Here is a 22,024-nt window from a genome sequence, read left to right on the forward strand (position 1 = left end):
TTTGGGATTAAGTCCAGTTAAGGACTAAGTTCACTAATTAATGTAGTCCATTGATCAAATAAACTATGACTTTGATTGCCTTCTGACTTTATGCTTAAAATTTTTATTGCTAAAGATAACTTTGAATGCACACATCCATCCCATAAAGGCTTCTTCGCTGCCTCTAAAAGATTATAAAACCTTGCAGCCTCTCTCTATTAGGTTCTTGTTCAGCTTCAAAATCATGAAAAATTCTAAATTTATGACCAACAACATCATAAACCATTTCTTGATAATGACTATTGCTTTCTTCTCAACTTACATTACCTACATCCTCATCTGATTGCAATATATTTGAATTGCCTACTTAATTTTCCATATTAACTACTTCTCCATGCTCAGTGCATATCCAGTAATCATGTTTAAATCCAAACTTATACAAATCATACCTAATTGAATCAATATCTAAAAACTTTCTACACTTGCAGTTAGAACATGGACACCTAACTTTTTGGTTAGTGATGAATTGCTGCGAATTACAATAAACACATATGAATTCCTCTACACCCTTAAAGAATTCAGATTTTATTCCCCTTTGACTTGGGTGCAACCTATCATACATCTACTGACGATTTCTGAGAAACATTTGGATCAAGAACTATTAACCCTAATACAAATACACAATATTATATCAACCTTATATTATACATTACACAAATTTTTAATATAAATTTTAGCAAAATCTCCCCTAATACAAGTCAATTTCCTTACGTTTGTTTACACCCAATACAAAAATCAAAATTTTCACCACACATAACTAATATATTATTTAACAATATATTAATCAATGCATATATAGCACAAACACATCACAATCCTAAACTGTTCTAAAGCACATCCCCTTGTAACTCCACAACATGCATATTCTACAAACTCCGCAAACATAAACAATCCCACAACACACAATAATCAAGTTCAGAGAAGAACCTCTACGCCTTTCCCCCCGAGTCATACAATCTCCAATCTTATAACTCTATCATAGAAATTTTAAATCTCTAAAATACATCAAAAATTAAAAAACTAAACCGATTAAAAGTTAGAGTATCGTACTAGGAATACAATGATGCAAATTATCTTTCAAATGGATGCTCCAATCACTTGCAAAGGCTAAAAAACTGAAGCTCCTAGAGAGAGACACAGAGAGAGAGGCAAAAGAGAGAGAAAATTATGCAAAATGAGGAAGATGGAGGAGGTGCAAATTATCTTTCATAGTGAATGTTTGTAACATGTTTAATGCACACTTTCAACAAAAGTCATCGGAGACAACCTAGGCTTGCATCCTAGACTACATAAAATTTCTGCATACTTTGATAAAAATTGGCAACAAATCTTTATGCAATCTGAGCCATCATCATCATAATTGAAAGAAACTAATCGAGAAGAATTTACGGCAAATGATTTCATCTTTACACTTCTCAGTGTTCTCTTTTAAATTAATTCTAATTCCAGTTTGCTTATGATTGCCAACTACTCATACTAAATCTATTAACACCCAATGATCATGCAATGTTAACAGTCTTTTCCCTTAAATATCACCCCAATGATCATGCAAAGTGAAAGGAAGAGAAAACATAAAATGCTTATGAGCTGTTAATTTAATAACAATTGAAAAGGAAGAGTCCATCTAATCCTTTTTCTTATTTTATCCTATAAATTCATTAACTATATGTGGTATGATTAGGGATGGCAATGGGTAGGGTATGGGTAGAGTACTACAGTACCCATCCCCATACCTGTGTTTTAAAAAAATACCCGTACCCGGCCCCATACCCGCATGGGTATGAACATTAATCCTCGTACTCGTACCCTCTAGGTACTCGCATACCCGTCTTGTACCCATTACCCTCCCTTGTTTGAAAAAAAAATATTTATAAAGAAAAATATGTTTATATAACTTCACATAAGTAGCATAATAATACAAAAATTCAATATGTAGTTGCCGAACAAGGTACAAATATAGATAAAAAATAAATATTCAAAGATCATAAATGTTAAATGTATCTTAATATAATAATTTTCTAAACTAAAATTCGTAGAAACAATAAGAAAAACTAAACACACAAGTTATTTGTCAGTGATAATCCTATCTTGTGTGAGATTTGATTGTTGATAATGTCAGAACGACAACGAAATAGATTTGTACAATGGTTGTCCCTTCGTGTGGGATCACTTAGTAACCTCTTGTGACGACATTAACAACTAACTCTAATGAATAACATTTCATAGTTATTAAATTTTAGCGAGACAAACATTGAGAATGAGAATAGAGTTAGAGTTAGAGTAGAGAAGTTCAATACTAACAACAGAAAGTTGATACATAAAATATTTTTTTTAACTTTTGAATTTGAAATTATAAGAAAAATAATAGATTTAATTAAAATAATATAATATGATTAATATATATATATATATATATATATATATATATATTAATACTAGTATTTTTTAACTCATATACAATACGAAAGTATTTTATCAAAAATATAAATTTTTGAAAAATTATTTTAGTGAATTAAATATTTATAATGTATATAAATTTAAAAAAAAAGAATTTGAATAAAAGATAAATAGTTACAATAAAATTTTATAATAAAGAAATATACGTGTATATTAAAAAAATTATACTTTTTTATCTTAAAAAATTAACAAATAAAAATTAACAATAATTTTTTATATTTATATCTTTTCAAAAACCTCTTTGATTGTGAATAAATAGTAAGAATAATATTATTTAGATTCAATAGATTATAGTTGTGCTTGTAATACATATGTTACATAGAAAAATATTATTTTAAATTAAAATATAAAAATAAAATTTAAATATTATTAATAAATAATAAGTTTACGGTAATAGTAAGTGATTGTAAAATTTATAAAATATTTATAATATATTTTTTATTTATCATTCACTTTATGATTTAAATATCAATATGATTTTAGTAACAAAACTATTTGTGTAAAAAATATTTTATGTGTGTCATATTTAAATAATATTTTAAAAAAAGTCAATCTTATATTAACTATGTAATAATTAAATTGTGTTAGCTTAATTAAATGATATAAAATAGTAAATAAATTTTTCTATTAAAAATATAAACCAAAATAAATTTTTTGGTTTACTTTATTATTAAATATATTTTTATATTAATCTTATATAACTTCACATAAGTAATATAATAATACAAAAATTCAATGCATAATTGTAGAATAAAGTTCAAGCATATATATATATATATATATATATATATATATATATATATATATATATATGGGCCGGGGTGGGTACTTAGATACCTATATCCACACCCATCCCCATTAAAATTTGCGAGTTTTTACCCACACCCATACCCGTACCCATATAGCGGGTAAATACCCTACCCATTGTAGGTAAATTTTGCGGGTATCCATCGGATACTTTACCCATTGTCATCCCTAGGTACGATCACCTACAATATAATTAATTATGGTATATTTAAAAGTTGTCAATCCGACATACAAATATAGCGTAATAGGATAACACCAATCAAGAATGAAAATACAAAATTATCATAAATCATAAAAATCTCATAGAGTCATGCAAAGAATCGACCATAACCCTAACTATAGATTTAGTTAGACTTAATATAAAAGAAAATTAAAATAATAATAAACTAATCCATAGTAATCGAAAAGTGAACACAAACTTATGAGTTTCCAATGGAAAAGAGATCAAGAGAGCTCTTGATTAGACGAGCTCCCAAAACTCACATGATCGTCAGCAACTAGCCAACACCAAGGTTGAAAGATGTGAAAAGAGATGTGAGGTATGAGAAAATATCGAAACACTAATAAAAATGTTTTCTTAAGTCGTTGCCTTTACGTTCCTATAATAGAGTTTAAAAATTCTAAAATTGCTTTAGAATTAGACTTCTCGCAAGTAAGCATGACCATGCACACGGTTGAAAGTGCTAAAAGGAGTAAGATCAAATGAGTAAGAAGAGTGAGAATAAAATTTTTCTATAAAAGCATGGCAGGTGAAGGAATAGGAAGGGAGAACAAATTGAGGGGTATATAGACACACTACGACAGAAATGAGCTTTTGAAGCGCTAATTTAGATAGCGATTAATAAAAATCACTTTGTAATTATATATATTAGAGAGCATTCTCTATTAACCGCTCTCAGATCTATACTTTTGAAAGCGGTTAACAGAGAACCGCTATCAAATCTATACTTCTGAGAGCTGTTCTTTGTTAACCGCTCTCAGAACTATACTTCTGAGAGCGGTTCTCTATTAAGCGCTCTCTAAAGTCACACATTAGAGAGCGGTTAATAAAGAACCGCTCTCTAATCTCATTCTTGGAGAGCGGTTAATAAAGAACTGCTCTCTAATGTTATTAAAGTCATTTATAAATCAACATGCTCAACGCATTTCTTCTTCATAGCTAACAAAGTTGGTCTCTTTCACTGTAGGTTTCTTCTCTGCTCTCTTATGTTTTCTTCATCTTCTCTGTTAGTCTGCTCTCTTTGCCTTATCTTGCTAACAAATTAGTTTTTTTTCTATCTGTAAGTACCTTCTCATTCTATGTTAGTCTGCTCTCTTTATCTTCTTTACGCTAACAAATTAGTTTTTTTATATCTGTATGTATTTCTTTATTCTCTCTTTCTTTCTTCTTCTCTTTTTTAACGGTGAATCATTCATTCTCTCTTTCTTTCTTTTTCTCTCTATTAATGTTAAAAATTATCCTATTAATTTATTCTCTTTTTTCTTTGCTTACTTGTGTTTCGTTCATGCAGATGTGGACTACTTGGTTAATACCAAATATATAAACTCAAGATTCAATTTTGATTTGTGATAAAAATGAAGAAAACTCAAAGAAATTAATTCCAAATTTTGATTTAAACGTAATAATAAATTTTTATTTTGCAACAGAAAACTCAAAGAAATCAATTTCAAATTTCACGGTTTAAATTTATACTTTGGAGAGCGGTTTCACACAGAACCGCTCTCTAATGTTATACCTATACTTTGGAGAGCAGTTTCGCCTGAAACCGCTCTCTAATCTTAATATCTGATAGCAGTTCTTTAATCACTCTCTTAAATATAATACATCTGATAGCACAAGATTTTAGAGCAGTTCTAAACGTTCTTTAATTTAAAATGGAACCGCTCTCAGATCTACATTTTGGCATAGTGACAACTACGATATTGGGAAAGGAATACGATGTACAATAGGTTAACACCCTTGACCTAGATATGGGACATTAGGTCGAACTACATGTAAACATGGGAACACTGATGTAGTGTATCTCATAACGATAAGAATGGGACTAGGTAGAGTTCTAACACTAGGCCCGTGTCTATATAATATGAAAGTAACAACGTTGATATAGATGTGCAGTTGTCCATTGCCCCATCATTTTAAAGTGGAAGAGAGGACGTGTCATTAATAACTCTTTTCTATAATTACAAACAGTAAAAAATCTATTTGAGTTATAGTCTAAGGTTGAATTATAGGCATTAAACTATTTCTAATCTTAAATATTATTATATGTGTATAAGAAAAACACTCATGTAATTAATTTTGCTATATACAAATATGGCATTGAATGATTTTAAATAAATCTTAAATTTTTGCATATGTATCTATAAAATTAAAACTTTTAATATTTATATATAACTTCTTAAAAAGCTTTAGCCAAAATTGTTGACGATAAATTACTAAGCACTTTTGACCCGTGCTTGATAGATGTGAATCTTCGTGGGAAATACTGGTAGACTTATATGGTCATTAACAGTTTGAAATTGCGGACATCGAGATGCCTTTAATGCCTTTCCTTCAAATTGCTTTGGGATCGATGGAGAGTGAGAGATTTTGTTATACCTAATAAAGATAATTGTGTTAAAATGAAGAGAATACGATGATGCTGCTAAAACAAGCCCAACTTTGAAATTAGCAATTCCAATAATCATGATTATACAACACTTTCCGCAATTAATGTTCCTTCCCAAGTGTTTCCACCGTAATCAAAACTTTCTTACAAACATGTCACAACGGTGCCACAAACAAAACATAAAATTAAAGGACAATGGTCCCTTTTCATACTATATACATAGAGGCACTTTCCTTAAACAAATCTTTTTCTATTAATTTATTAACACTACGCTTGTGGTTTATTTTTCTAATAACAAAGTTATGATTGGGTTTTAAAAATATAAATATTTCAAATTTTTTTTGTCAAATTAAAATATTATTATTTTTTTTTAAAAATGCATATTATTTTTAGCACCAACTATTATTATTTTATTAATATTATAGCTATAATATTTAATATTTCTTTCTAATATTATATATTTTATTTTAATAGTTTCATTATATTTTTACAATAACTATATTTTAATAATTAGATTTTGTACCTGTACGGTGACCAAGTTTATATAAAAAGTAATAATTTAATTAATCTAATTGCGTATAGTGTTTTAAAAAAAAATTAAGAAGTATGATATGTGAACGAACACTGTTCAAAAATAAATAAATCAATAGACAAGTGGTCTCTAAAAAGAAATATTTTTTTAATAAAATTTATGATAAACAGATAAATATTAAGTATTAGGCATGACTTCCCAACCCATGCCACGTTTCTTTTTTACCATAACCTCTCTGTCTGAATCGAATTATTTATAGTTTCATAATGTTGTTTAGTAAAATTAAATTTTTATTTATGTTACAGTAATCAATAAAAATAAATTATTTTAAAAATTTAAAATTATATGAGTAAATAAATTTTTAAACTTTTTCCATATTCATAATGTGTGTTTTAAATCAATATTTTTTTATATTTTAAAATTTTATACTCATAAAATTTAAATTTTTCATTTAATAAACTTTTTATAACATTTTATTCTTATATTAATGTATATTTTTATTTTTTTCTATTTGATATATACAATAAGAATCTTATGCTTTATTTAAGATTATTGTATTTTTATATTCTTATTTATGAAAAATAAAAAATGTTTATAAAAATATAAAAAATAAGTGAATATTTTAGAATATAAAATATTAATTAACATTTAGATGATTGAATGAAAACCTAAAAAATAAATTTTAAAAACTTTAAAATAAAATAAAATAGCATGTGACGTTATATTGAAAGAACTTTAATTTACTTACAGGCTTACAGCTTCTATTTATTGATATTTACGTTATAAGGAAAATAAAATTATTAATAATATATTTTTTTAACATTTTCATCTAATCATAGTAAGACTCATTTCATATTTATTATAATATTAAATTTAAAATTTATATCTACAATATATTTTGATTGGTTAATAGTATAATTGTTTTACACTAATAATATATCAAAATTAAACGCCTAAAATAATTTACTGTAAAATTGAATTAAGGGGATAAGTAAATTTAAAACATCTTTAAGATAAAAAATTATTTCTTAATTTTTATATCTTTAAATTTTATGTTGTGCAATTTCATTCATGTACAATATGATTCACAACAAAATGAAGCTTTACTCAAAATATACTTAACATATAACACTTAATTATGTAAGAAGAGTTTTAAGTTTTTACTTTATTTTATTTTATAAAATAAGACTTATAGAATAAGTTCAAGTATTTTATACTATTTTTATGACTCATGGATAACATTTTAACTGTATATTTTAAATTATTTTTTAAGTATTTCTTGTGCGATGCACGAGTCACACACATTAGATACAACTGATTTTTTGAATTACATCAAGTATTGATATGTTTAAAATTAGAGTTTCATGTTCTGATTTATTATGATAATAATTTAAACACGAGCTATGGGGTCTTCATGTGGTAAGCTATTGATGCTTCCTAGTAATGCATTGAATGTCCTCTAATATGATATGATGAGCGTTTAAATTGCCAATTCAGACAGTCATGATTATACAAGACTTTCTGCAAAGTAGCACTAACTTGTTGGTGAGACAGGTAATTAAAACTTTATTACATATTAATTAAACATGTTACATGGTACCATAAAAAAAAAACAACATAAAATTAAATAAATAAAGAAATAGACAAGTGGTCTCAAAAAGAAATAATTTTTTAATAAAAATTAAGATAACAGATAATATTGAGTATTAAGCATGACTTCCAACTGCTACGTTTCTTTTTTATCATACCCTTTCTTTTCTGTCTGAATCGAATTATTTATAGTTTTATACCATTTAAAATTATAACACTTGCTTGTTATAGATTTACATAAAGATGCAAGCTTGGAAGATGAAGTGAAATGAAGGAGGGATAGAAAGAAAAAATGGCAGAAACTGCGGTATCGTTTGCTTTGGAGCAAATGCTCCAACTCTTGCATGAAAAAGGAACTCTAATAGGAGAAGTGCATAAAGAATTTGTAGAGATAAAAGATGAACTCGAAAGCATTCAAGCCTTCCTTAAAGATGCAGATAGAAGGGCTTCTGATGAGGGAAATTCGAAGGATGGAATAAAAATTTGGGTGAAGCAGTTGAGAGAATTGTCCTTCCGCATAGAAGATGTCATTGCTGAGTACAACATTTACGAGGCACATGAAACCAATCATCATCACGGATTCATAGATTTTGTCAAAAAGATTTTTCACTTTGTGAAAATACTAAGGCCTCTTCACCGACTAGCAGATGAGGTTCAAGACATTAAATCATCAGTTCGTGGAATCAAAGAAAGAAGTGAAAGGTATAACTTTCAGTCTGAAGATGGATCAAGCGGCGCTCGAGGGAACCATAGTGGCAAATGGCATGATCCTCGATTAGTTTCTCTTTTCATCGAAGAATCTGAAGTCGTGGGATTCGAGAAACCAACTGAACAATTGGTTGGTTGGTTGATGAATGGAGCAACAGCTCGCACTGTAATTTCAGTGGTTGGGATGGGGGGACTAGGCAAGACAACTCTTGCTAAGAAAGTTTTTGACAACCAGCAAGTGAAAGGACACTTTGATTGTCGTGCATTCATCATTGTTTCTCAATCATATACCGTAGAAGGCTTGCTGAGAAACATGTTGAACAAGTTCTGTGAAGCGACCAAAGAGCCTCTTCCTCAAGGTATAAAGACAATGGACAAGATGTCACTCATTACTGCAGCCAGGCGTTACATGCAAAACAAGAGGTATGTTATCTTTTTCGATGATGTATGGAAACAAGATTTCTGGGATGAGATCCAACTTGCCACCCTAGATAACAACATGGCAAGTAGGATAGTAATCACAACTAGAAACTTGGCTGTTGCCAACTACTGCAAGAAAGATTCTCATGTTCAAGTGCACAATTTGCAACCCTTGCCTCCAAACAAGGCAGGGGAACTCTTTAGCAAGAAGGCATTTCAAAATGATTTTAATGGAAATTGTCCATTGGAGCTCGAAGATATGTCTCATGAAATTGTTCAAAAATGTGAGGGGCTACCACTTGCAATTGTAGCCATTGGAGGTCTTTTGTCAACCAAAGACAAAACTCTGTTTGAATGGAGCAAACTCAGCCAAAACCTTAGTTTTGAGCTAGAGAGAAATCCCCATTTAACTAGTTTGACTAGAATTTTGGGCCTCAGTTATGATGACTTGCCTTACTATTTGAAATCATGTATCTTGTATTTTGGGATATATCCAGAGGACTATTCCATTAGATGCATGAGGTTAGTTAGGCAATGGATAGCTGAAGGGTTTGTTACAAACCAAGACGCAAAACCTTTGGAGGAAGTTGCACAAGAGTACTTGTTAGAGTTGATCCACAGAAGCTTGGTTCAAGTCTCCAAAGTTGACTATGATGGGAAAGCTTTAAGCTGCCGAATACATGATTTACTTCGGGAAATGATCATTAGAAAAATGAAGGATTTAAGCTTTTGTCGTGTTGTTTATGAAGATGATCAACCAAGCTTTGATGCAACAACACGACGCTTGGCCGTAGCAACTACATCTAACGATGCTTTAAGAAGCATTGAACAACACACTTCCATCCGATCCATGTTCATGTTTGAAGCACCATTGCCAGATCACTTTATGGAGAGTTTCTTTGCAAAATCTAAGCTTGTCAAAGTATTGGATTTCGAAGGCATTTCATTGAATTATGTCCCTTATGATTTGGGGAATATTTTCCACTTGAGGTACCTGAGCCTGAGGAAGACAAATGTTAAGCACATTCCGGAATCCATTGGTGAACTACAGAACCTAGAAACCTTAGATCTTAAAGAAACACTAGTGCGTGACTTGCCAGGTGAGATAAACAAGCTTACAAAGCTGCGCCATCTTTTAGTTTATCACAGAGATACCAGTTATAGTATTAATGGTGAAACTGGAGTGAGGCTGAAGGAAAATATTGGAAACTTGACACTTCTTCAAAAGCTTTATCATGTAGAAGCAGACCATGGTGGATTCAACCTAATAATAGAGCTAAGAAAGTTGAGGCAATTAAGGAAGTTGGGCTTAAAGAATGTAAGGAGAGAATATGGGAACATTTTGTGTGACTCAATACAAGAGATGAGTTGCCTTGAATCTCTTTCTATTTGTGCAATAACTGAAGAAGAAATCATGGATTTGCAATTTATCTCATCTCTCCCTCAACTTCGAAGACTTCACTTGTTTGGTCGCTTAGAGAAGTTGCCAAATTGGGTTCCAAGACTTGAGTATCTTGTTAGGTTGTCCATTCACTATTCCAAGTTGAAGGGTGATCCACTGAAGTCACTTAAAGATCTGCCAAGTTTGTTGAGGCTGTCAATTTCAGGTGAAGCCTATGTTGGTGAAAAGTTACATTTTGAAGTGGGATTTCAGAAATTGAAGAGACTATTTCTGGTGGAGTTGAGTAAAGTGAACTCCATTGTTATAGAGAATGGATCTTTACCAGCTCTTGAACGAATCAAGATGATGCGGTTGCCCCAACTGAAGGAGATGCCCTGTGGCTTCCACTTGCTTCAAAACCTTGAACATTTGTATTTGACTGATATGTCAAATGAATTCAACCAAAGCATTGATCCAAATGATGGACCCATGTACTGGGTCATCCAGCACGTTCAAATGGTATCAATTAGAGAGAAGGTCGGTCAAAATGACTACAACTATCACACTATTCGTCATCCAAAGGAGAAATAAATGCAAGTCAAAACATCTAGGACCCGCCTTTATCAAATAAGGTACGTACCCTTTTCTTCTAAAGGAACATACAATATATAGCTTTTATCATATATAGTTCATATTTACCAATGCAAATTTAAAGTTGAGTTATATGTTATTACTCCTTTAATGATAAATATACAACTTCTTTGCTTGCAATTCTTCTGATGACAGGTTGACATATATATAGATATCCTTCGTTTTTATGTTGTTTTTCAAATTTTGTAGGCTTCTCAAGGCGGTGCAAGTTTCAAATTCTCAACATGTCTTTCACAACAGGAGCAGTCATTGGGCTTATATTGCTGTAATGCGTATGAACAACCTCGTTCAATTTCTTTGTTATCTATGGTGTGTTTTGGAGAATTTCTCTCCGCTGTTTGTATGTGTTTTTTCTATGGAATGAAAACATAAATACTATGTAATTCCTAATCTGTGTTACAGCAGGGTGGTATATATTTGCTCCGTCTGTTTTACATTCAGGTTATTATAATATACTTTTATTTATATATTTACGTAAAAGTTTAAGTTAATATTTTTTTTGGGTTTTGTTAATCAATGTTCTTAAAACATTGGTTTACAAATTAGAAGTGAAATTTTTTTATTAAAAATTGTAGTAGACTACATTAATAACTACGGAAGAAGGCGTATTTATTATATTTTTTTGAGAAAAATTATCTATTTTTTTTTCTATGATCAATGCCCACAGGACATTTATTAGCATTTGACTTGTTCTTTTACAAATGTTATTTGATTTATATAATATATTAGTTTAATTCCAGTTTTAATTTCAAGTTAGATTATGTGCGAATTTGGTGTCTGAAGTTTGTTTTAAGCTAATCAAGTTATTTTATTTTTAAAATTATATAAATTTAGATATAGAAGAAAATCAATGGGAGACTAAGTGTGCATAATTTTAAAGATAGAGGGTAATTAGCTTGAAAACAATTCGAAGGGTGCAAAACCACAGAACCAAAACTCCAGTTAAGCCTAAAATATTTATACTAATCAAATACTTTAAGAATTAAAAAATATTATTAATAGAAAGTAAATTAATAAAGTTATTAATTAATTATAATAAAATAATTAATTTTTTTGTCTATATATTTTTTTTCACTCTTTGCAGAGATAAATAAAACCAATTATAGTATATTATTATTGTCCTTTCTTAAAATATCTTTTCTTAATCAAATTGGGGTGTAACATGCATGTATACTATTTATTTTGGTCATGAAATAAATTAAATAAAAAAATTATATATTTTTCTTGAATAATTAAATTTTATTAAAACTATTAGTTCATCCTTTAAAATGATATCATATTTCGGATTTAATTTTATTAAATCTACATTTTCTCTTGGATGTTCCTGAAAAAATTTCTAATTTGTGTGGATTCTTCCCATAATTGTTAAAGAGTTCTTAATCAAATTACCACACACTTGAAATTGAGTTTAATTTTACAAAGAAATACTCCTCTTATTTCTCTAGAAGAGATGAAAATGTAAATAATATCACTTAGTGAATAGTTGACTCAATCTCTTGCTATTTGAAAACATTTTCCACTTCAATTAATTTTTTTTTACATTGAAAGTAAGCATAAGATAACAAATTTAGTTTATCACTAAGATTTTGAATATTCTCCTAAATTCAAGTTCATTATATTTGACCTCTTCTTTAGAAAAAGATAATAAACAATTCTTAACCATTATCTTTCTTCGTTAAATCATCCATATAACATATAAGAAGAAAGTTCAAATATTTGATATTATTCTCTTTGATTAAAATCTCAATTCAACCAATGATTTTATTAGATATCTTGCAACTAAAATTCATCCTTTTCTTATTTAATTTCTCCACCACCACAAATTATTGTTAAAATTAAGGCATGATACACTTTTAATTTTTGGAAAAACTCAAGTAATCTATTTTGGATATAGGAAAGAGTTCTCAGAGATTTTTTTTTTCTTTTAGAATATATAACAATCTCCTGTTAATTTTGAAAGAATTAAAAGACTCTTCCAATGTATATTATTTATGAATTCAATAGAATTCATAAGTATATCGGAAGAAACCCTCGGTAAAAGGTTTTCAGACAAAGATTACTTTCTTCTTTACTGCAACTTCTTTTTTATACAATGTTTCATGGAAGCAAATATTTAAACTTAGCAGGTTAATGTTTTGATAAACATTGAATTCATGAAGTGGTTATGCCATGAACATTTAGCATGTTTCTAATTTAGAAAAATTGTTCTAAGTCCAGTAAATTATTCCAAACCAAATTCTAATGTATATTGGTTAAAGGAAAAGTTTTGAGATTTTTTTTTGGTTATGTTTAGGCTCCAGAATAATTTTTTTGGGACTAAACCCCAGTTTTTCTTTTAAATGTGCTTGGGCTTAGTAATTTATTTTATACTTGGAAAATCTTTGCATGTTCGATGTTCACCTAGCTAACAGGGCAGAAGTTTCAGAAACTTAAGAAAAATGTGTTCGAGTCTCCAATTTATGTTATTTCGCTGGCGCGTATATGAAAATTTGAAATTTGAATTGATTATACATCGGTTCCCAGAAACAACCGATGTAGAATGTACATTTTACATCGATTATTTTTACAACCGATGTAGAAAAGTTTGCATAAATTTAAAAAATGCCACTGCATTTTTTTTACATCGGTTATTTTTACAACCGATGTAGAAAGTACTTTTCACATCGGTTCTTTTGACAACAAATGTGAAAAAATTTGCAAAAATTTCAAAAATGTCATTGCATCTTTTTCTACCTTGTTTAACAAAAAATCAATGTAAAATCCTATTATAAAAAGTATTTTTTTTACTAGTGAATTGATTTTATATGCAATTAGACATGGATCAAGAAATAACATTTTATTGTAAAATAGTATTCTCACAAGAAAATTAAGGATTTTACTTGGCAATTCTTAAATCTCTAACCTCCTTTTTCTTTGCTCTTACTTCTCAACTTCAAGATTGATCTTCAATGACGATACAATGTCTATGTGAAGTAAGAATGAAAGGAGAGAAGAAATGAGAGTGTTGTGTGTGTAAAGGAAAAATACAAAAGTGTTAGAAGAGGCCTTAAAAACAAACTGCAAAAGTCTTTATACATAGAGTTAGAGTAAATCTACTAATAAGTTTCTCATATAATACCTATAACATCCTTATTTATTTAATACAGTAAGGATAGAAAATTTTGAAATTGAAAAGAGAGAAACTAAACTAATTTGTTTGCTCGTAGAATACCAAGTACGGGAATATAAAACTTTCATTTAATGTGCTCATATTTATAAAAATTTAAAATAATAAAGCAATACGAAACAAACAAATTTAAGTGAAAAGTTGAAATAACATTAATGTACATTGTTATCATTTACAAAATTTAACTTCAAAAATACTTTAGAACTCATCTACATCATTTACAAAACACAAAATATGACAAGTCTTAGTGAGCAATGTATCCATGATGAATACACACTTTATAGATATTTTGTTTGGTTTTTATAAAGTTTTAATAGAAAAAAATAGACTTAGAGATTGTAAATAACATTAAAATCTCATTTAGGTAAAAAAAAACAATAGCTTTCTTAATTTTTGTCTTATTTCCATTAATTTTTGTGAATATATTTTGCAATTTTGATCGTTTGAATAATTATATAGGAAATTCTAGACAAATTTCATGAATTTTTGGCTCTTTGGAAAAATATAAACTGAGAGTAACCACTCTCAGATACCAGAGTGATCACTACAAGGAGCTGATTTCAAGGGATAGGCCAGAGTAACCACTTTCAAATACCAGAGTGATCACTCTAGAAGCTCCAGGCCAAGTCTCTATGCGTAAACACTCTCAGAAGTGAGAGTAATCACTCCAGAGACGTCCAGAAGGAAGTCCCTGCGCGTAAACACTCTCAGAAGTGATAGTGATCACTCCAGAAAGCTCCAGACTCAAAGTGCCTACACGTAATCACTCTCGGAAGTGAGAGTGATCACTCCAGAAAGGAAAAAAATCTGAAGTTGCTGCGCGTAAACACTCTTGTTTACAGAGTAATCACTATGGGGCTATGTCAGACTTAGTATATATAGATTTTTAGAAATTAGGGTACGGATCCTTTGCATAATTTTAGATTCTTTTGCCAATTTGGGAGCATTTTGCAGAGCTTGGGATCCTTAGGTGACAACCAAGGGCAATCTTAGGGTTTGATTTGCAATTTTCCTTCACTTTTCTTTAATTCTTGCATTGATGTCATTGAATTCCTTTATCTTTCATCTTAATTTTGTAAGACCCATCCTCATGGAGGGCTAAACTTTCTTGTAATCCTTAGTGAGTTCATGTATTCTTGAATTCCTGGGTATGAATGTCAATATAATTCTCTTTCCTTCATGAATTTATTTTCCCCAACTCTTTGAATTGAATTAATGTTTGAATGAGGGGGACATTGCTTAATTAACCTTAATTCGTTTTAATGAAATTCTTAACTTGGTTTGCTTAATCCTAAGTTAATTTCTAAGGTTGCGTAATCTTAGGGAAAAGGGCTGGAGCCCATGTAAATTGCTTAATTCATATGGGACTTTAAGGTTAATTCATGCTTTTTGAGTCACCCTAATTCAGAGGAAGAGGAAAATTATTGAATCTTGAGAAGGATAGGGATAGAATTACATGAATAAACTAAGGATTGCACATTTTATTGATTGGATTTATTAATTTCATTACTTGCCTTTACATTAAAATTGGAATCACACAAAACCCCCTTGTTTTAATTGTTTTCATAGTAAATGTTTACAACATGTTCAATGTATGTTACAAACTAAAGTCATCAGAGACAACCTAGGTTTGCACCCTAGTTACTACAAATTTTTCTGCATATTTTGATGAAGATTGACAACAAATCTTTATGCAAAACGTGAAAATTATTCATCATCAATCCACCCCCAAAAGATTGTAGAAGATCCTAGTCATCTTCTTCAAACCATTCCTCTATCTCTCAAGATCTCCGAAATCGAGGTCCTCTTCTGAATCGAGATAATGATCACCAAAATCAGTAGTGGCCTCAACGCTTGTGACCCACTCAAAAGTTACCCGGATTGGTCTTCCGAGATGGTCATGATCATGATATATAAACAAATAGGTAACTGCTGTTGGATTCTTGACCGTACCTTTATAAATATATACACATAGGGTATGGTGGATCCTATTATTTACAGGAAAATCTAACAACGCTTTGTAATATAATTCCATTTCCAACATTATAATATGGTGGGGTATATCATCAACATGTACAACTAACTTAAAATAGCATGTTCTTTGATATTCATTAAATACATAATTTAACCTATATTGTACAAAACTATCTATCAGTCTAATCCTTTCTTGAGCTGCTATCATCCTGGTTCTTTGAAAAGTTTTTGTAAGGATGAGTCTTTCTTCTCATTACCAAACATGTATTCACAACAATCAAGTAACAGAAATAATGAAAACTACACTAATTCATCATACATTAGAATTTATGTTTATATGCATACAATGATTAACACTTATTCAATTTATCACATTTCTTTCCTATGAGTACTTTGGATTCTTATTTTAAATTTTTACTGTCCCTGGGATCCCTTGAGGTCTTCTTTAGCGTTTATAGTTGTTGGATAGCCACAACACACTTGTCCTTATTATTTTCCTTTCTCATTCCACTTTCCTCTCATTCCATTTCTTTTTTCATATTTCTCATCGAAACATAACTTGATATCTCCATGTTAATATTTTGTTCATTTTTTCCTCTTTCTATTTTATCCAAGTATATTAACTATATCCTGTACCAATCAAACATTGTTAGAGGTTGATCACCCCTAGACACAGTCCACAACATACATACATATATGCTTAAAATAGAGATCATTCAAATCATCAAACACAAAAAAACATATTTCAATCTAACATATACTCATAATCATGCATCACACCATAACATTTTTATGAGTTCAAATATACTATGTTTTCAACAATGAGACAAAGCTCTCCTTACATTGAAATGAAAGTTTAGAAAGGGATTTGTGAAGAATCTTGCTTAAGAAGCTGAGTTCTTCTTAAATATCACAAGAGATCCTTTTAGAGGTCAGAAAAAAAGAATATACTAAGGAAATGGAAGATCAAGCTTCAAGAATTTACCAAATAGCAAGAGGAATGAACTTCAAAGCTTGGATCGAGAAAGATTAAGGTTTATCAAAGATTTTCTGAGAAAAAGGAAGAGAGAAGTCAGAGAAACTGAGGGTTGATTGTAACTTAGATTATAATCCAAGTTTTCTAACTTGAAAACTCTTAAATATCCCACAACTCATGACATTCTCACTATAGCAAGCCCTTCTCTCACTACAGCAAAAAAACCAAACATTATTCTCTCTTGTTGCCTGTCATTTTAGCTATAGTGAGAGCTCCTCGCCACAACGAGAGTGTTGTTTGATTATTCTTATCCACAACGAGAAAGCTTTAGAAAGCATGATTCTAGATTATCTTTCTGGCTTTAGCAAGACATATCTTGCTACAATGAGAAATCTTGCAACTCACACACCTAAAACTCTCCTAATTTTAAACAACATGCATTAATAATTCACACACAATACAAAAATAATAAAATAGCAAAATAAGGGTGTTACAACTCTTTCACTCTTCTAGGAATTTCGTCCTCGAAATTCACTAGCTTAGAAGAGATAAGGATATGTTATCCTCATTTGGTTTTCAAGTTCCCAAGTTGCATCTCCTTCATTATATGCACTCCATATCACTTTCACTAAAAAGATGGTCTTTCCTTTCAACTATTTGGTTTGATGATCAACAATTCTTACAAGAAATACCTCATAAGAAAGGTTCTCTCGAACTTGGACAGGATCAAGCTTGATTACATGAGAAGGATCAGGGATGTATTTTCTAAGTTAAGACACATGGAAGACTGGATGTAGATTTAAAAAGCTTTGTGGTAAGGCTATTTGATAAGATATAAAGCCAATTCTTTGCAGAATTTCAAAGGATCCACTAAACTTAGGCGACAACTGTTTGGATTTCAAAGCTTTACCGACTCTAATGGTGGGTAAAACCTTCAAAAACACATGATCTCCCACTTGAAATTCTAAAGGCTTCCTTCGACCATCATAGTAACTCTTCTGTCTATCTTGAGAAACTTTGATATTTTCCCTAATCATCTTGATTTGATCATTCTGCCTTTGAACTAAGTCAGGTGCGTATAGAATTGTTTCTCCAAACTCGTACCAACACAAAGACATTCTACACTATATTTTGTACAATGCCTTGTATGGTGCCATCCCAATGCTAGCGTGATAAGTGTTGTTGTAAATGAATTCTACCAAAGGTAGACATTCATCCCAAGCTCTTTGTTGCTCCATTACGCAGGCTCATAAAAATTCTTCAAGAGTTTGGATGGTTTGCTCTATTTGTCCATTGGACTGAGGATGATATGTTGAACTAAGTTTTAACTTAGTCCCTAATTATCTTTGCAAAATTTTCCATAATTTGGAAGTAAATCTCAAGTCTCGGTCAAACACGATGCTTATAGGCACTCCATGTAGCCTAACTATCTCCTTAAAATACAATTATGTTACTTTTTCCATCTTGTACTTTATGTCGATTGGAAGAAAATGATCAGTCTTGATTAGTCTATCCATAACCACTCATATTGTGTCATGATTCTATTTTGTCCTCAGCAAACTGGACACGAAGTCTGATACATGCAAATTGGATTGAAATTATAGCAGTATTTTTTTTCCCGTAAAATTCCTAACTAACAAGTATACTAAATAGTTATAGTAAGTAATAAAATTTAGAAATCAATATGAGTCCTAAGTATCATCCACAAGGATCTTATTTTCAATTACCAATTCACAATTCAACAATTATTTGAGCCACACAATTCATTTAGAAGATTTGTAAACATGTAAAAGTAAGGAATAAAAACAATGAAAGGTGACAATTGTGCTATAAAAATAGAATACGAAATTTGTATTAAAAAGGCTATATAAAAAATAGTTAGGAATCACTTCACCAGATTAGCTTTGGACAAATTAGCCTTGGGCGTAGCTACTCTAAATGCTTGGAGTGAACACGCGCAAGGTTCTATCATAATTTCTACTGTTGGAGTGTTCACTTTTACCACCTAGAGTTGCTACTCACTTGCTCTTTATGGATTTCTTCTTCAAAGTGTTAACTCTATGTGCTTAAAGTGGGTACGCCTAACACATAACACTTAATTCTTCATCTTTTAAGCTCAATTCCTCTACTTTCTTCTCTTCAATCGTCAACTTAAACATTTTCAGCTCAAGCTTCTCCACAGGAATTAAATCTTTTTAAGTCAAATTGTTCAGAATTAGAATAAAATCTAAAATTTTCAACTATTTACACAACTAAGAATATTGATGCAATTTTTATGGTGTTTCTAAGTTTATTTGACACTTTACTACTTATTTATTAACAAAAACTATACTAAAAATATAGTAAAATGTGGATTTATCAAAGTCCACGGAAATGCTATCCTATTTTCACTTAAGAATTTCCAGTGGTTGCAATTCTCCTGGCATACGTTGGTGCTCTGTTTCTTACTTCCGACAGGTTAGACATTTCGCCACATACTCTGCCACCTCTTTCTTCATCCCATACCACCAAAAGTTTTTCAAAAATCTTCGTTGTCCCCATGTGGAAACTCAACTTATTTTTGTGGGCTTCCTCCAAAATCATCTATTTCAGCCCTGCATTCTGAGGGATACACACTTTATCCTTGAATATTATTAATCCATTTGCATCACATTGAAATTCCATGTCCTTGCCTTCATCCCTTTGTTGTATCATCTCTTGTAAATATGAATCTTCTTGTTGCTCAACTCGAACTTGTTCTAGAAAGTCATTGCTGATCTTCAAGGTTCCCAAATAAGGGTTATGGGGTCGTAACTTTATCACCAAGTTCAAATCTCTAAATTCTTTAATTAACTTCCATTCCTTTACCATCATGGCGGAAATATGCAAACTTTCTACTTAACGCGTTTGCAACTACATTTGCTTCCTTAGGGTGGTAGGACAATGTGAAGTCACAATCTTTCAAAAATTTCATTCACATCCGTTGTCGCATGTTCAGCTCTTTTTGGTTGAACAAGTATTTCAAACTCTTATGGTCATTGAAGACCTCGAATTTTACTCCAAAAAGGTAGTGTCTCCATATCTTTAATGCAAAGATCACTATTGCTAGCTCCCAATCATGTGTGTGGAGTTAACTTCATGTGGTCATAATTGCCTAGAAGCATGCACAATTACTCTCCCATCTTTGGTTGAGGATCTGGCAGAATTAATATAGGGACTGATGTCAATCTCTCCTTCAACTTTTGAAAACTTACTTCATATGTTTCATTCCATTCAAATTCTTTCCCTTTCTGGTCAGCTTCATCAGAGGCAATACTATCCTAGAAAATCTTTCAATGAATTTTCTATAATAGCCAGCGAATCCTAACAAGCTTTGAACTTCTGTCGGAGTTGTCGGTCTTGACCATTGAGCCATTGCTTCTACCATAGTTGGATCTACCATGATTCCTTCCTTAGACACTACATGTCTTAGAAATTATATTTACAATAAAAAGAACTCACATTTTGAAAACTTTGGGTACAATTGTCTTTCACTTAAAATTTGCAGAATAATCCTTAGGTGTTTGGCATGTTCTTCGTGGCCCTTTAAATATATCAAAATGTCATTTATAAATACCACCACGAATTGGTCAAGGTGTTGATAGAAGATTCAATTCAAGTAATCCATGAATACTGCCAGAGCATTGGTCACACTAAAAGGCATAGCTAAGTATTCGTAGTGGTCGTAGTGGGTTCTAAATGTAGTTTTTGGAATATCTTCACTCTTCACACATATTATATGATAGCCTGATCAGAGGTCGATCTTCAAGAATACATATGTCTCTTGTAGTTGATCCATTAGATCATTTATCCTGGGAAGAGGATATTTATTCTTGATTGTCACCTTGTTCAGTTAGCGATAGTCCACGTACATCCTTATACTCCCGTCTTTCTTTTTTACCAATAGTTCAGGTGTAACGCCCCGAATTTCAGTAATATTATTTATTGTATTTATATAAATCTAAATGCATATATGTGTGTGTATTGTGTGTATGCATAACTGGATAGGGTTGAAATGGGTTAAGTGCCTAAGTGCAAGGCGTGATACTAGGCTGTTCTTGCTACAGCAAGAGGACTCTCACTGTAGCGAGAACGCCCTGGGAGAAAGGACTGAAACTGTCACCTTCTCGCTGTAGCGAGAAAGAGACAGTTTAGGGTGTATTTTTGGGTGCAGTCTCGCTATAGCGAGATTCTGCAGAAACTAGAGTGCAGTTTTCTCTGGTTTTTCGCTGTAGCGAGAGGGTGTGTCGCTGCAGCGAGGTATCTCGCTGCAGTAAGAGTGTCGCGACCAGAAAAGGATTTAAAGGGGGTAAGGGCTCAGGGAGAGTTATTTCTCCCTCTCCCTTCGAAATTCCTTTGATCCTCTCGTTCCCAAAGCCTTATTCCACCGATTAATTGCCTCAGAAGTCGTTCGGGAGCTTGATTGAAGGTTGAATCCATGTGGGGAACGCTTGGAGGTAAGTTTTAATGGTTAGGGTTTCAATTTTTCATCGCCTTTCTCTGTTTTCGTGGTTCCCCTGGGTTCTCATTGAGTTTCTCCATGTGTTTAGGAAGAAATTTGTGAAGGGAAGCACTTCTTGATGGATTTAGCATGTGGGCCTTCAATCCAAGGTAAGGGGGGACTCTATCCTACTCTTTTGTGCATGAATTGTTGTTATTTTGCTTAATATTGTGTTGTGACTAAGTTAGAGGGTAG

The 22,024-nt window shown here is 31.1% G+C and overlaps 1 protein-coding gene across 1 annotated transcript; it reads left to right on the forward strand.

Moving 5' to 3' along the window:
• Positions 1 to 8,326: 8,326 nt before the first annotated feature.
• On the forward strand, positions 8,327 to 11,134 carry LOC113855663 (disease resistance protein RPM1-like). The gene has a single exon (XM_027487294.1). The coding sequence runs from the start codon at positions 8,327 to 8,329 to the stop codon at positions 11,132 to 11,134; it is 2,808 nt and encodes a 935-aa protein (XP_027343095.1).
• The last annotated feature ends 10,890 nt before the right edge of the window (positions 11,135 to 22,024 follow it).

This window comes from Abrus precatorius, unplaced genomic scaffold, assembly GCF_003935025.1.
Source record: "Abrus precatorius isolate BTA unplaced genomic scaffold, Abrus_2018 Scaffold11, whole genome shotgun sequence".
In the NCBI taxonomy this organism is placed as follows: Eukaryota; Viridiplantae; Streptophyta; class Magnoliopsida; order Fabales; family Fabaceae; genus Abrus; species Abrus precatorius.